The sequence below is a fragment of the Oncorhynchus tshawytscha genome, linkage group LG20, assembly GCF_018296145.1.
Source record: "Oncorhynchus tshawytscha isolate Ot180627B linkage group LG20, Otsh_v2.0, whole genome shotgun sequence".
In the NCBI taxonomy this organism is placed as follows: Eukaryota; Metazoa; Chordata; class Actinopteri; order Salmoniformes; family Salmonidae; genus Oncorhynchus; species Oncorhynchus tshawytscha.
The window spans coordinates 4,915,860-4,929,763 of NC_056448.1; the positions used below are offsets into that span (position 1 = coordinate 4,915,860).

Below are 13,904 nucleotides of genomic sequence, written 5' to 3' on the forward strand. Positions count from 1 at the left end.
ATCGTCTGAGATCCCCAAAGATTGGAAAGCTGTCGCGGTCATCCCCCTCTTCAAAGGGGGAGACACTCTAGACCCAAACTGTTACAGACCTATATCTATCCTACCCTGCCTTTCTAAGGTCTTCCAAAGTCAAGTTAACAAACAGATCACCGATCATTTCGAAACCCACCGTACCTTCTTTGCTATGCAATCTGGTTTCGGAGCTGGTCATAATCGCCATCAATAAAAGACAATACTGTGCAGCCGTCTTTATCGACCTGGCCAAGGCTTCCGACTCTGTCAATCACCATATTCTTATCGGAAGACTCAACAGCCTTGGTTTCTCAAATGACTGCCTCGCCTGGTTCACCAACTACTTCTCAGACAGAGTTCAGTGTGTCAAATCGGAGGGCCTGTTGACCGGATCTCTGGCAGCCTCTATGGGGATACCTAGGTGTCTGGTTAGACTGTAAACTCTCCTTCCAGACTCACATTAAGCATCTCCAATCCAAAATGAAATCTAGAATCAGCTTCCTATTTCGCAACAAAGCATCCTTTGCTCATGCTGCCAAACATACATTTGTAAAACTGACCATCCTACCGATCCTTGACTTCGGCGATGTCATTTCTAAAATAGCCTCCAATACTCTACTCAGGAAATTGGATGCAGTCTATCACAGTGCAGTCCATTTTGTCACCAAAGCCCCATATACTACCCACCACTGCAACCTGTATGCTCTTGTTGGCTGGCCCTCGCTTCAAATTCGTCGCCAAACCCACTAGCTCCAGGTAATCTATAAGTCTTTGCTTGAAAAAGCCCTGCCTTACCTCAGCTCACTGGTCACCATAGCAGCACCCAAACGTAGCACTCGCTCCAGCAGGTATATTTTACTGGTCACCCCCCAAAGCCTATTCCTCCTTTGGCCGCCTTCCCTTCCAGTTCTCTGCTGCCAATGACTGGAACGAATTGCAAAAATCACTGAAGCTGGAGACTCATATCTCCCTCACTAAGTTTAAGCATCAGCTGTCACAGCAGCTCACAGATCACTGCACCTGTACATAGCCCATCTAGAAATAGCCCATCTGTAAATAGCCCATCCAACTACCTCATCCCCATATTGGTCTTTTTTATTTATTTAAATTTTGCACATTCATTTTCTGCACATCTATCACTCCAGTGTTTAATTGCTAAATTGTAATTACTTCGCCACTACGGCCTATTTATTGCCTTACCTCCCTAATCTTACCTCATTTGCACACACTGTATATACGTTTTCTATTGTGTTACTGACTATACATTTGTTTATTTCATGTGTAACTCTGTGTTGTTGTTTGTGTCGCTCTGCTTGGCTTTATCTTGGCCAGGTCGCAGTTGTAAATGAGAACTTGTTCTCAACTGGCCTACCTGGTTAAATAAAGGTGAAATATATATATATATTTTAAACATCAACAACTCAGAGGGGACTGAGTGAATCAGGCCTTCATGGCCGAATTGCTGCAAAGAAACCACTACTAAAGGACACCAATAATAAGAAGAGACTTGCTTGGGCCAAGAAACACAAGCAATGGACATTCGACCAGTGGAAATGTGGAGTCCAAATTTGAGATTTTTGGTTCCAACCGTTGTGTGGATCTCCTCATGTGTATTTCCCACCATAAAGCATGGAGGAGGGAGTGTTATGGTGTGGGGATGCTTTGCTGGTGACACTGTCTGTGATTTATTTAGAATTCAAAGCACACTTAACCAGCATGGCTACCACAGCATTCTGCAGCGATACGCCATCCCATCTGGTTTGCGATTAGTGGGACTATCATTTGTTTTTCAACAGGACAATGACCCAACACTCCTCCAGGCTGTGTAATGACTATTTTACCGAGAAGGAGAGTGATGGAGTGCTGCATCAGATGACCTGGCTTCCACAATCAACTGACCTCAGAGTGAAGGAAAAGCAGCCAACATATGCTCAGCATATGTGGGAACTCCTTCAAGACAGTTGGAAAATCATTCCAGGTGAAGCTGGTTGAGAAAATGCCAAGAGTGTGCAAAGCTGTCATCAAGGCAAAGGGCAAATATCTTCAGATATTCAATATATTTAGTTTAACACTTTTTTGGTTACTACATGATTCCATGTGTTATTTCCTCATTTTGATGTCTTCACTATTATTCTACAATGTATAAAATAGTAAAATAAAGAAAACTCTTGAATGAGTATGTTCTTAAACTTTTGACCGGTAGTGTACAGTGCCTTGCGAAAGTATTCGGCCCCCTTGAACTTTGCGACCTTTTGCCACATTTCAGGCTTCAAACATAAAGATATAAAACTGTATTTTTTTGTGAAGAATCAACAACAAGTGGGACACAATCATGAAGTGGAACGACATTTATTGGATATTTCAAACTTTTTTAACAAATCAAAAACTGAAAAATTGGGCGTGCAAAATGATTGTGCAAGGCACTGTAGATATTACAGACTCAGTAAGGGAGAGTTTGAAAATGTCTGTGAAGACAGTTGCCAGTTGGTCCGCGCATGCTTTGAGTACATGTCCTGGAAATCCGTCTGGCCCCGCAGCCTTGCTCACATCGGCTACAGAGAGCGTAATCACAGTCGTCCGGAACAGCTGGTGCTCTCATGCATGCTTCAGTGTTGCTTGCCTCGAAGTGAGCATAAAAGGCATTTAGCCCGTCTGGTAGGCTTGCGTCACTGGGCAGCTCGCGGGTGGGTTTCCCTTTGTAGTCCGTAATAGTTTGCAAGCCCTGCCACATCCACAAGCATCAGAGCCTGTGTAGGAGGATTCAAACATATCCATGTCGTTGTTCAGCCACGACTCAGTGAAACATTAGATATTATAGTTTTTAATGTCCCGTTGGTAAGAGCTCATCCAGTTAATTCTACAGTGATTGCACGTTGGCCAATAGAACGGATAGTAAAGGCAGGTTACACACTTGCTGACGAATTCTCACAAGGCACCCTGATATCCGCCCCTTGTATTTCCTTATCTTCTTCATACGAATGACGGATTTGGACTTTGTCTGGGAGCAACATTACAGTTGAAGTTGGAAGTTTACATACACTTAGGTTGGAGTCATTAAAGCTCATTTTACAACCACTCCACACATTTATTGTTAACAAACTATAGTTTTGGGAAGTCGGTTAGGACATCCACTTTGTGCATGACACAAGTAATTTTTCCAACAATTGTTTACAGACAGATTATTTCACATATAACTCACTGTATCACAATTCCAGTGGGTCAGAAGTTTACATACCCTAAGTTGACTGTACCTTTAAACAGCTTGGAAAATTCCAGAAAATTATGTCATGGCTTTAGAAGCTTCTGATAGGCTAATAAACATAATGAGGCAATTGGAGGTGTACCTGTGGATGTATTTCAAGGCTTACCTTCAAATTCAGTGCCTCTTTGCTTGACATCATGGGAAAATCTAAAGAAATCAGCCAATACCTCAGAAAAAAATGTGTAGAGCTCCTCAAGTCCGATTCATCCTCGGGAGCAATTTCCAAATGCCTGAAGGTACCACGTTCATCTTTACAAACAATAGTATGCATGCAAGTATAAACACCATGGGACCACGCAGCTCAGGAAGGAGACACATTCTGTCTCCTAGAGATGAATGTACTTCGCTGTGAAAAGTGCTAATCAATCTCAGAACAACAGCAAAGGACATTGTGAAGATGCTGAGGGAAACAGGTACAAAAGTATCTATATCCACAGTAAAACGAGTCCTATATTGACATAACCTGAAAGGCAGCTCAGCAAGGAAGAAGCCACTGCTCCAAAACCACCATTAAAAAAATCCAGACTACGGTTTGCAACTGCACATGGGGACGAAGATCGTACTTTTTGGAGAAATATCCTCTGGTCTGATGAAACAAAAATAGAACTGTTTGGCCATAATGACCATTGTTCCGGTTGGAGGAAAAGGTGGATGCTTGCAAGCCGAAGAACACCATCCCAACCGTGAAGCACGGGGATGGCAGCATTATGTTGTGGGGGTGCTTTGCTGCAGGTGAGGCTGTTGCACTTCACAAAATAGATGGCATCATGGGGCAGGACAATTATGTGCATATATTGAAGCAACATCTCAAGACATCAGTCAGGAAGTTAAAGCTTGGTCGCAAATGGCTCTTCCAAATGGACAATGACCCCAAGCATACTTACAAAGTTGTTGCAAAATGGCTTATGGACAACAAATTCAAGGTATTGGAGTGGCCATCACAAAGCCCTGACCTCAAACCTATAGAAAATGTGTGGGCAGAACTGAAAAAGCATGGAGGCCTACAAACCTGACTCAGTTACACCAGCTCTGTCAGGAGGAATGGGCCAAAATTACCCCAACTTATTGTGGGAAGCTTGTGGAAGGCTACCTGAAACGTTTGACCCAAGTTAAACAATTTAAAGGCAATGCTACCAAATACTAATTGAGTGTAGGTAAACTTCTGACCCACTGGGAATGTGATGAAAGAAATAAAAGCTTAAATAAATTACAAGACATTTCACATTCTTAAAATAAAGTGGTGATCCTAACTGACCTAAGCCAGGGACATTTTACTAGGATTAAATGTCAGGAATTGTGAAAAACTGAGTTTAAATGTATTTGGCTAAGGTGTATGTTAACTTCCGACTTCAAATGTATATCTTTTGCGTCAGACTCATTAAAGAAAAAATCTTTGTCCCGTTCGAGGTGAGTAATCGCTGTTCTGATATCCAGAAGCTATTTTTATGTCATAAGAGACGGTAGCATCAACATTACGTACAAAATAAGTTACAAACAATGCGCAAAAAAACACCCCTCTGGCGCCATTCTTATCATATTCCACATCTTCTGTTTGAAATGAGTACAATAACGTTCAAGGACCCTTTTTATATGAATACCCAAATTTTGATAACATGAGTGTTAGATGGTTGCATGGTGGATTAGGAGAATGAAGTGTTTTTAAAGAGCAGCTGAACAAGACATAGCTGCCATATCAGAGTTTTTACTATCCTGTTACATGGCTATTACATGTTTAATAACATTCTAATTACAGTGTAATTACACATTCTAAGACCTGTGTAAAACGTGGCCATACACATTTAGAGCAGAAGCTTCACTATAACTCAGTAGTATCTACATTTCAGTCATTTAGCAGATGCTCTTATGCCTTGCTCAAGGCCATAACGACAGATTCATCACCTTGTTGGCTCAGGGATTCGAACCAGCGCCCTTTCAGTTGCTGGCCCAATGCTCTAACGGCTAGGCTAGCTGCCACCCTTTATCTAGCTGTCAAATACATCTGTGGCTCATTGACCCAACTTACAGCGATCTTGGGTGGGTTGAAGTCTATGTTGTAGACACGTCCGCTTGGCAGATGGAGCCAGCGAGAAGTCAGTCTCTGTTTGATGGTCTGGTAAGGCACGTCCAAGTTGATGACTGTGTTCACACTGCACACGTTGTCCAGAGACTCTGCCTGAGACACGGTACGGGGGAACCCTGCCAGACAGGAGAGACCCAGTCATAACCTTAGAGATATACGCCTAGTGTACAAAACATTAAGGACACCTGCTTTTTCCATGATAGACTAACCAGGTGAATCCAGGTGAAAGCTATAAGCCCTTATTGATGTCACTTGTTAAATCCACTTCAATCAGTGTAGATGAAGGGGAGGAGACAGGTTAAAGGAGGATTTTTAAGCCTTGAGACAATTGAGACATGGATTGTGTATGTGTGCCATTCAGAGGGTGAATGGGCAAGACAAGAGTCAAGTGCCTTTGAATGGGGTATGGTAGTAGGTTTGTGTCAAGAACTGTAATGCTGCTGGGTTTTTCAGACTCAACAGTTCCCCCTGTGTGTCCATAATGGTCCACCACCCAAAGACATCCAGCCAACTTGACACAACTGTGGTAAGCATTGGAGTCAACATTGGCCAGCATCCCTGTGGAACGCTTTTGACACCTTGTAGAGTCCATTCTTCCGATGAATGGAGGCTGTTCTGAGGGCAAAAGGGGGGGATGCAACTCAATATTAGGAAGGTGTCCTTAATGTTTTGTACACTCAGTGTATAATACACTAGCGTGGCTGATGTTATAGATCTTCATAGTTCAAAAACCCTGACAGGAAAGGAGGAGAGCCAGGCTCTTTTCCAATACATTTTTCCACGATTCTTTGCATCATCTCTCCTTGCCTCCTCCTTAACCATATACGGTGAGAAGCTCCAAAGTTCCTTCCCTCTGACCTTTTCCTCCAATGCGTAAGAGAAGGAGATGACAGGGAATCCGAGAAGAAAGGAGGCGAGGAATCATGGAAAGATTCATTGAGAGAAGATAGGTCACCTTATAACAGACTACCCTACCAGGAGCCTAGCTCGCCAAGCCTAACTGCTAAGGATAATGCATTTACATGTACCACACAACCAGGCTTAGAGTTCCGTTGGTGAGATGCTTTGTAAAAGGTCAAATCATTCTAACTCTTTATAGTACCCTAAACATGATACATGTATGACTATACAATTTGTCATTATCTTCCACTTGGACAGCCATTTTGAAATGGAAAACCGCCTTGGGCCAGGCTGAACATAAATTGATCAGATAGTCCATTCCCCTTCATCACATACAATATCAGTTGTCATATTAGTGGCCTAAGGTTTTTAACCCATTGAGAGACATTTTTATTCATAGTGGCTTTTTCCCACAAAAAGCATACAGTACATCTATTCATCTATAAAAACATCACGAAGTTGTTATAAACCGTGGACCGTCGTTGGAGGTTCCGGACCGTGGACCGTCATTGAAGGCTCTGGACTGGGAATTGTCGCCGGAAGCTCTGGTATTGAATTAAAGCTACACTCGTTGTGAATCCAGGCACCAAGTCAGATTTTTAAAATGCTTTTCGGCGAAAGCATGAGAAGCTATTATCTGATAGCATGTAACACCCCAAAAGACCCGTAGGGGATGTAAACAAAAGAATTAGCATAGTCGGCGCTACACAAACCGCACAATAAAATATAAAACATTCATTACCTTTGACCATCTTCTTTCTTGGCACTCCTTGATGTCCCATAATCAATACTGGGTCTTTTTTTCGATTAAATCGGTCCATATATAGCCTAGATATCGATCTATGAAGACTGTGTGATAAACGGAAAAAAATAGCGTTTCATAACGTAACGTCATTTTTTAAAAGTTAAAAAGTCGACGATAAACTTTCACAAAACACTTCGAAATACCTTTCTAATGCAACTTTAGGTATTACTACACGTTAATAAGCTATAAAAATCATCAGGAGGCGATGTAAATTCGATAGCTGGTCGTCTGGAAAAAATGTCCGGAAAAACACAGAGCCGATGCATCAAGTTGGTGGTCGGAGGGAATCGGTTCCCTTTGGTCGGATCTACCAAGAATCAAATCAGAATCAAATGAGAAGACTCTATACATCCTGTGGAAGCTGTAGGTACTGCAACCTCGGCCTCATTTAATACGGTTCACCTTTAACAATGGGTTGAAGTGGCGCATGGATATTTTTTTCCATCTCCAGTGATCAGATTTTCCTGCGCTTTTCGATGAAACAGACGTTCTGTTATAGTCACAGCCGTGATTTAAACAGTTTTAGAAACGTCTGAGTGTTTTCTATCCACACATACTAATCATATGCATATACTATATTCCTGGCATGAGTAGCAGGACGCCAAAATGTTGCGCGATTTTTAACAGAATGTTCGAAAAAGTAGGGGGTCGGCTTAAGATTAACAGCTAATTCTTTGCATATGTAACGCTAATGCTCAAAATCATCTGCAATAATCTTCTCCTCATGAACCATACATCAGATTCACTCTAGTTTTTGCATTTAGACTCCTTACATAAGTCTTTAATGGTTTACATACCTGCATTCAATATGGCTGCATTCTATCTAGAGATGCATGTTAGCACATATGCTACTGCTTAAAAATCTTCTCGTGAACCATAAATCAGATTGACTCCAGATTTGGTATATAGACTCAATGAATTAGCCTTTTAAGGAAATGGACAATGATTAGATGCTGCATTCAAAGATAACCAACCTACTGTACTAGTCAAACGTCACCTGTGTCAACCTTGTGGTGTTGAGAGATAAACATGGTAATGCTTTCACACGATGGAGTGTGTGCTTTGTTATCCACCTGATCTCGTGTCCTTTCTGTCATCCCGTGAACCCTGTTCATTGGTGCTCAGAGCTATATTTGTTATTATAACCTTTTTCTATATTTCCCCATTTTTATCCCCTCTATCGGTTGCAGTAATGAGTGTGGTGCAGGTGCTTATTGCTTACCATCCAGCAGCCAGCTGCTCTGGTCTATGTTCCTCATCTCTGTCAGGATGAGACGGGAGATGACATCATCAGGTACCAGCTGACCCTGGTCAATGCATGACTTCATCAGAAGACCCAGCTCTGCAAGGAGAGGAGACACAGTGGGGAAATAAAGCTCAGAGCTGTGATCTTTATTTAAAACATGTACACATTATGCACTTCATCAGAAGACTCAGCTCTGTCAGGAGAGGAGACACAGACACACAGAGCAACACAAAGCTAAGACCCAGCTCTGCAGGGAGAGGAGACACGGGAGGAAGTTAAAGCTCAGAGCTGTGATCTTCACTATTTACACATATACACATTATGCACTTCATCAGAAGACCCAGCTCTGCCAGGAGAGGAGACACAGACACACAGAGCAACACAAAGCTAAGACCCAGCTCTGCAGGGAGAGGAGACACGGGAGGAAGTTAAAGCTCAGAGCTGTGATCTTCACTATTTACACATATACACATTATGCACTTCATCAGAAGACCCAGCTCTGCCAGGAGAGGAGACACAGACACACAGAGCAACACAAAGCTAAGACCCAGCTCTGCAGGGAGAGGAGACACGGGAGGAAGTTAAAGCTCAGAGCTGTGATCTTCACTATTTACACATATACACATTATGCACTTCATCAGAAGACCCAGCTCTGCAGGAGTCCGGAGAAGAGACAGAAAAACACAAGGATCAGAGCTGTCATCTTTACTATTTATTATCTCAGAAGACCCAATTCTGCAAGGATAAAACAGAAAGCTGTCATGGGCAATTCCACAATAACAGAATTGCGATGAGACTCAAGATATTTCACTTCAAATATATGCCAAACAAAAACCATTGATTTCAAAGTTTAATAAACCATGGTCTAACACAAGGACTACTTTTAACAATTTACATTTGACAAAAATACATTTCTTGAAGAACTGTGCATTATGGATATGAATGTCATTCTCTTCATGGTGATGTATCCTAAATAGGTACACAAAAGTAGAAATATATATTTGAATATATTTGGGTATAATTCTACACAATGGTTAATATTTTAATGAGTTCTGCCACCAAACAAGACAACATTTTATAATTGTGTAGGTGCTTACTGCTCCAGAGCGAAGGTTCACCTTCCGACAGGACAATGACCCTAAGCACACAGTCGAGACAACACAGGAGTGGCTTCAGGACAAGTCTATAAATGTCCTTGAGTGGCCCAGCCAGAGCCAGGACTTGAACCCAATTAAACATCTCTGGAGAGACCTGAAAATAGCTGTGCAGCGACCCTCCCCATCCAACCTGACAGAGCTTGAGAGGATCTGCACAGAAGAATAGGAGAAACTCCCCAAATACAGGTGTGCCAAGCTTGTAACGTCATATCCAAGAAGACTCGAGGTTGTAATCGCTGCCAAAGGTGCTTCATCAATGAGTAAAGAGTCTGAATACTTATGTAAATGTTATATCAGTTTTTTTATATACATTTGCGAAATATAGACGTTCATCTGATGGTCACAGATACCTTAAAAAAAGATAGGGGCATGGATCAGAAAACCAGTCGGTATCTGGTGTGACCACCATTTTCCTCATGGAACGCGACTCACTTCCTTCACAAAGAGTTGATCAGGCTGTTGATTGTGTCCTGTGGAAGGTTGTCCCACTCCTCTTCAATAACTGTAGTTGCTGGATATTATTCTGTCATACACGTCGATCCAGAGCATCCCAAACATGCTCCATGGGTGACTTGTCTGGTGAGTATGCAGGCCATGGACATTTTTAGGTTCCAGAAATTGTGTACGGATCTTTGCAACAATGGCACGACAATGGGCCTCAGGATCTCGTTACGGTGCATTCAAATTGCCATAGATTAAATGCAATTGTGTTCGTGGTCCGTAGCTTATGCCTGTCTATACCATAACCCCACCGCCACCATGGTGCACTTGTTCATAACATTGACATCAGCAAACCTCTCGCCCACACGATGCCATACACACTGTCTGCCATCTGCCCTCTGCCCTGTACAGTTGAAACCAGGATTCATCTGTGAATAGCACACTTTTCCAGCATACCAGTGGCCATCAAAGGGGACCATTTGCCCATCGGTTACGATGCCAAACTACAGTCAGGTCAAGACCCTGGTGAGGATGATAAGCATGCAGATCGTGCAGATCGGCTTCCCTGAGACGGTTTCTTACAGTTTGTACTCAAATTCTTCGGATGTGCAAATTCTTTCCTCAGCTGTAATGGTGGCTTGTCTCAGACGATCCCGCAGGTGAAGAAGCCTGATGTGGAGGTCCTGGGCTGGCGTAGTTACATGTGGTCTGCGGTTGGGAAGTACTGCATAATTCTCTAAAATGACATTGGAGGTGGCTTATGGTAGAGAAATTATCATTCAATAGTCTGGCAACAGCTCTGGTGGACAGTCCTGCAGTCAGCATGCCAATTGCCCGCTCTCTCAAAACTAGAGGCATCTGTGGCATTTAGCTGTGTGACAAAACTACATCTTATATTTCATCTCATGAAACATGGGACCAACTCTTTATATGTTCTGCCAAAAGAAGAGACACAGGAACACACACAGCTCAGAGCTGTCATCTTTACCGTGTATTCTCTACTAACAACATATTCTACCAAATCCTATCTTGTCCAGAACAGAGTTATATATCTTACATAACCTGTACACTAAGGACAAAAACATCCTGTATCTTTACCAAGTCGAGAAAAGACAAAATTTCCCCAATTTTACCTTTATTTAACTAGGCAAGCCAGTTAAGAACAAATTCTTATTTTCAATGACGGCCTAGGAACAGTGGGTTAACTGCCTGTTCAGGAGCAGAACGACAGATTGTCAGCTCGGGGATTTGAACTCGCAACCTTCCGGTAACTAGTCCAACACTAACCACTAGGCTACCCTGCCGCCTTGATTACGAAATGTACTGTACTCAAAGAAACTACAGGTAACTACCCAAATAAAGGCAACACCAACATAAAGTGTCTTAATAGGGCGCGCCAGACCAGCTTCAATGCGCCTTGGCATAGACTCTACAAGTGTCTGGAACTCTATTGGAGGGATGCGACACTATTCTTCCATGAGAAATTCCATAATTGGGTGTTTTGTTGATGGCGGTGGTAAACCTTGTCTCAGGCCCCGCTCCAGAATCTCCCAATAAGTGTTCAATTGGGTTGGGTTCTGGTGACTGAGACACACACTTTAAACCCCCTATGCTCCTTTGAGACCCCTTTTTCATAGTCACTGAAATCTTCTAGCCATGGTAAGTCACTGAGATCTCTTTTTCTAGCCATGGTAGCCAAAATAATGGGCAACTGGGCCTTTTAAAGCCTGACCCTTAGCATGGGATGCTTAATTAACTCAGGAACCACACCTGTGTGGAAGCACCTGCTTTCAATATACTTTGTATCCCTCATTTACTCAAGTGTTTCCTTTATTTTGGCAGTTACCTATATATTTCTAATAGGTTTCGAAAAACTTCAGTAGATCATTTCCTATTTAGGCCGGAATACATTTCCCCCTCAGCCTTTCACTTAATTGGTCTTTGTCCAACAGCAGAAAGGAATTGCCTGACAGTCAGGGCAGGGGGTTGTGCAGAGCCATAGACGGTGCAGCATGACCCATATGCATGCTAATATAGCCTACGGTGGATCTCATCTCAGTCTAGAGCAGAGAGGCTGCACACTCCACACTGAAAATATGTGCTTTGGATATACAGGCTTGCATTATGTGAATTATTGGCCTTCTTTGAGGACTTGGCACATGGCTTGCTGTGCTTGTGTGTACTTACAAAATGTACAATTTAACTGCTAACTAGATCACAGATTTGTGGAAGATGGTACGGGCAATAAAACTGAGTATTTTCGTCCTGTTTTCACTTGGGTGTTCTGAAATAAAACTCTATTGCCTTTTATGTCCTTCTTATCATTCCAGTGTAATACAAAGGTGCTCGGGAGAGTGGGCGTGAAGTCCTTGAAGTCAGTTGTCCACTATAGGCTACTCTTCAGTTTATGATGTCCTCATATCTGATGGGACTTCAGTCAATGTAAGAGCTGGAGCAGTGTGATAACATGTTGCAGTTACATACAGAACTACCTTGAACTTCACTGTAAAAAGCTCAGGTGGCAGCTTGTTTATGTACCAGGTTACCTGTGGCACAGGTTTACGTTAGCTGTAGGTCTATGTGAAATACAGGTGTGTGAATTGTTTCAAACTAAAGCGGTTCTTTGTCACAATGACTGTTCTTTCCACTTAATGATATGTGATGGGGGTCTCGTCACTCCTCTTCAGGCTCGACCTAACTGCAGTAAGATACCAGGATGATTGTGGAACTGGACTGAACTGTTTTTCTTATCATAGTCCGACCAGAAACGCACTATTGGCTACTGTAGGGGGGAGTATTTTATTTCCAAGGTGTTGGTCTATTCTTATCTCTGTAATAGTTAGACAGGAAATTCCAGGGGTTTAGGCCAGGGGTCATTAGAAAAACTTTGAACTTTTTTGAACTGTTGATCTGCATCTTTCTCCCCAGCGGTCGGTTGATCAGCAACCACCCCACCATAATAGTAGGAGTGTGCGAACTCAGAGCTTTTTTCCAGGACTTTCATTGCACACTTCATTGCATCATCTTGTGGGTGACACTTTCTTTTTTTCTCTCTCTTTGTCTCTCTCTGTATGTTGCATTTTGTGCTTACATACAAAACAATCTGATTGCATCACTATTAAAGTGGCAGATGCCACATTCATTTTTGGACTTGTAAATGTATGATATATACCCAATATTCTTGAAGAATATAACGTAGAAATGCTTCAATAGCTTAGTTCAACTGCCGTACCAAGGGCTCTAAATAAATTAAATAAAAATTGGTAGCACTGGCGCTCCCAACCTAAAAAGGTTAGGAGCACAACATAAAATCTAGGAGCACCAGAAGATATATTTTTTCATTGATTGAGATATAGCATATTGGGCCTATATAAATTCTAGGTACTATTGTAATAATCTAATCTAGGAGCACCAGAAGATATATTTTTTCATTGATTGAGATATAGCATATCGGGCCTATATAAATTCTAGGTACTATTGTAATAATCTAATCTAGGAGCACCAGAAGATATATTTTTTCATTGATTGAGATATAGCATATCGGGCCTATATAAATTCTAGGTACTATTGTAATAATCTAATCTAGGAGCACCAGAAGATATATTTTTTCATTGATTGAGATATAGCATATTGGGCCTATATAAATTCTAGGTACTATTGTAATAATCTAATCTAGGAGCACCAGAAGATATATTTTTTCATTGATTGAGATATAGCATATCGGGCCTATATAAATTCTAGGTACTATTGTAATAATCTAATCTACGAGCACCAGAAGATATATTTTTTCATTGATTGAGATATAGCATATTGGGCCTATATAAATTCTAGGTACTATTGAAGCACATGTTGTGCTCATAGATATTAGAACCAGTAGATAGTGATAGAGCAGATGTCATCCACCTATTCCTATGTATTTGATTTTGAAGACGAATGGGGCTGAGTGGCACAAAAAAAATATGCTGAAGATCATGGTGAAAGTGGCCGTAACTAGCAAAGGA

The 13,904-nt window shown here is 41.9% G+C and overlaps 1 protein-coding gene across 1 annotated transcript in view; it reads right to left on the reverse strand.

Moving 5' to 3' along the window:
* The window catches only part of LOC112219667 (GTP:AMP phosphotransferase AK3, mitochondrial), a 41,726-nt gene that overhangs the window by 19,785 nt on the left and 8,037 nt on the right, over window positions 1-13,904 (reverse strand). The window contains exons 2-3 of the mRNA XM_024381130.2: window positions 8,282-8,401; window positions 5,298-5,470 (exon numbers count right to left, since the gene is read on the reverse strand). Of these exons, the coding sequence (XP_024236898.1) occupies window positions 5,298-5,470; window positions 8,282-8,401 (293 nt within the window). The remainder of the gene's footprint in view (window positions 1-5,297; window positions 5,471-8,281; window positions 8,402-13,904) is intronic.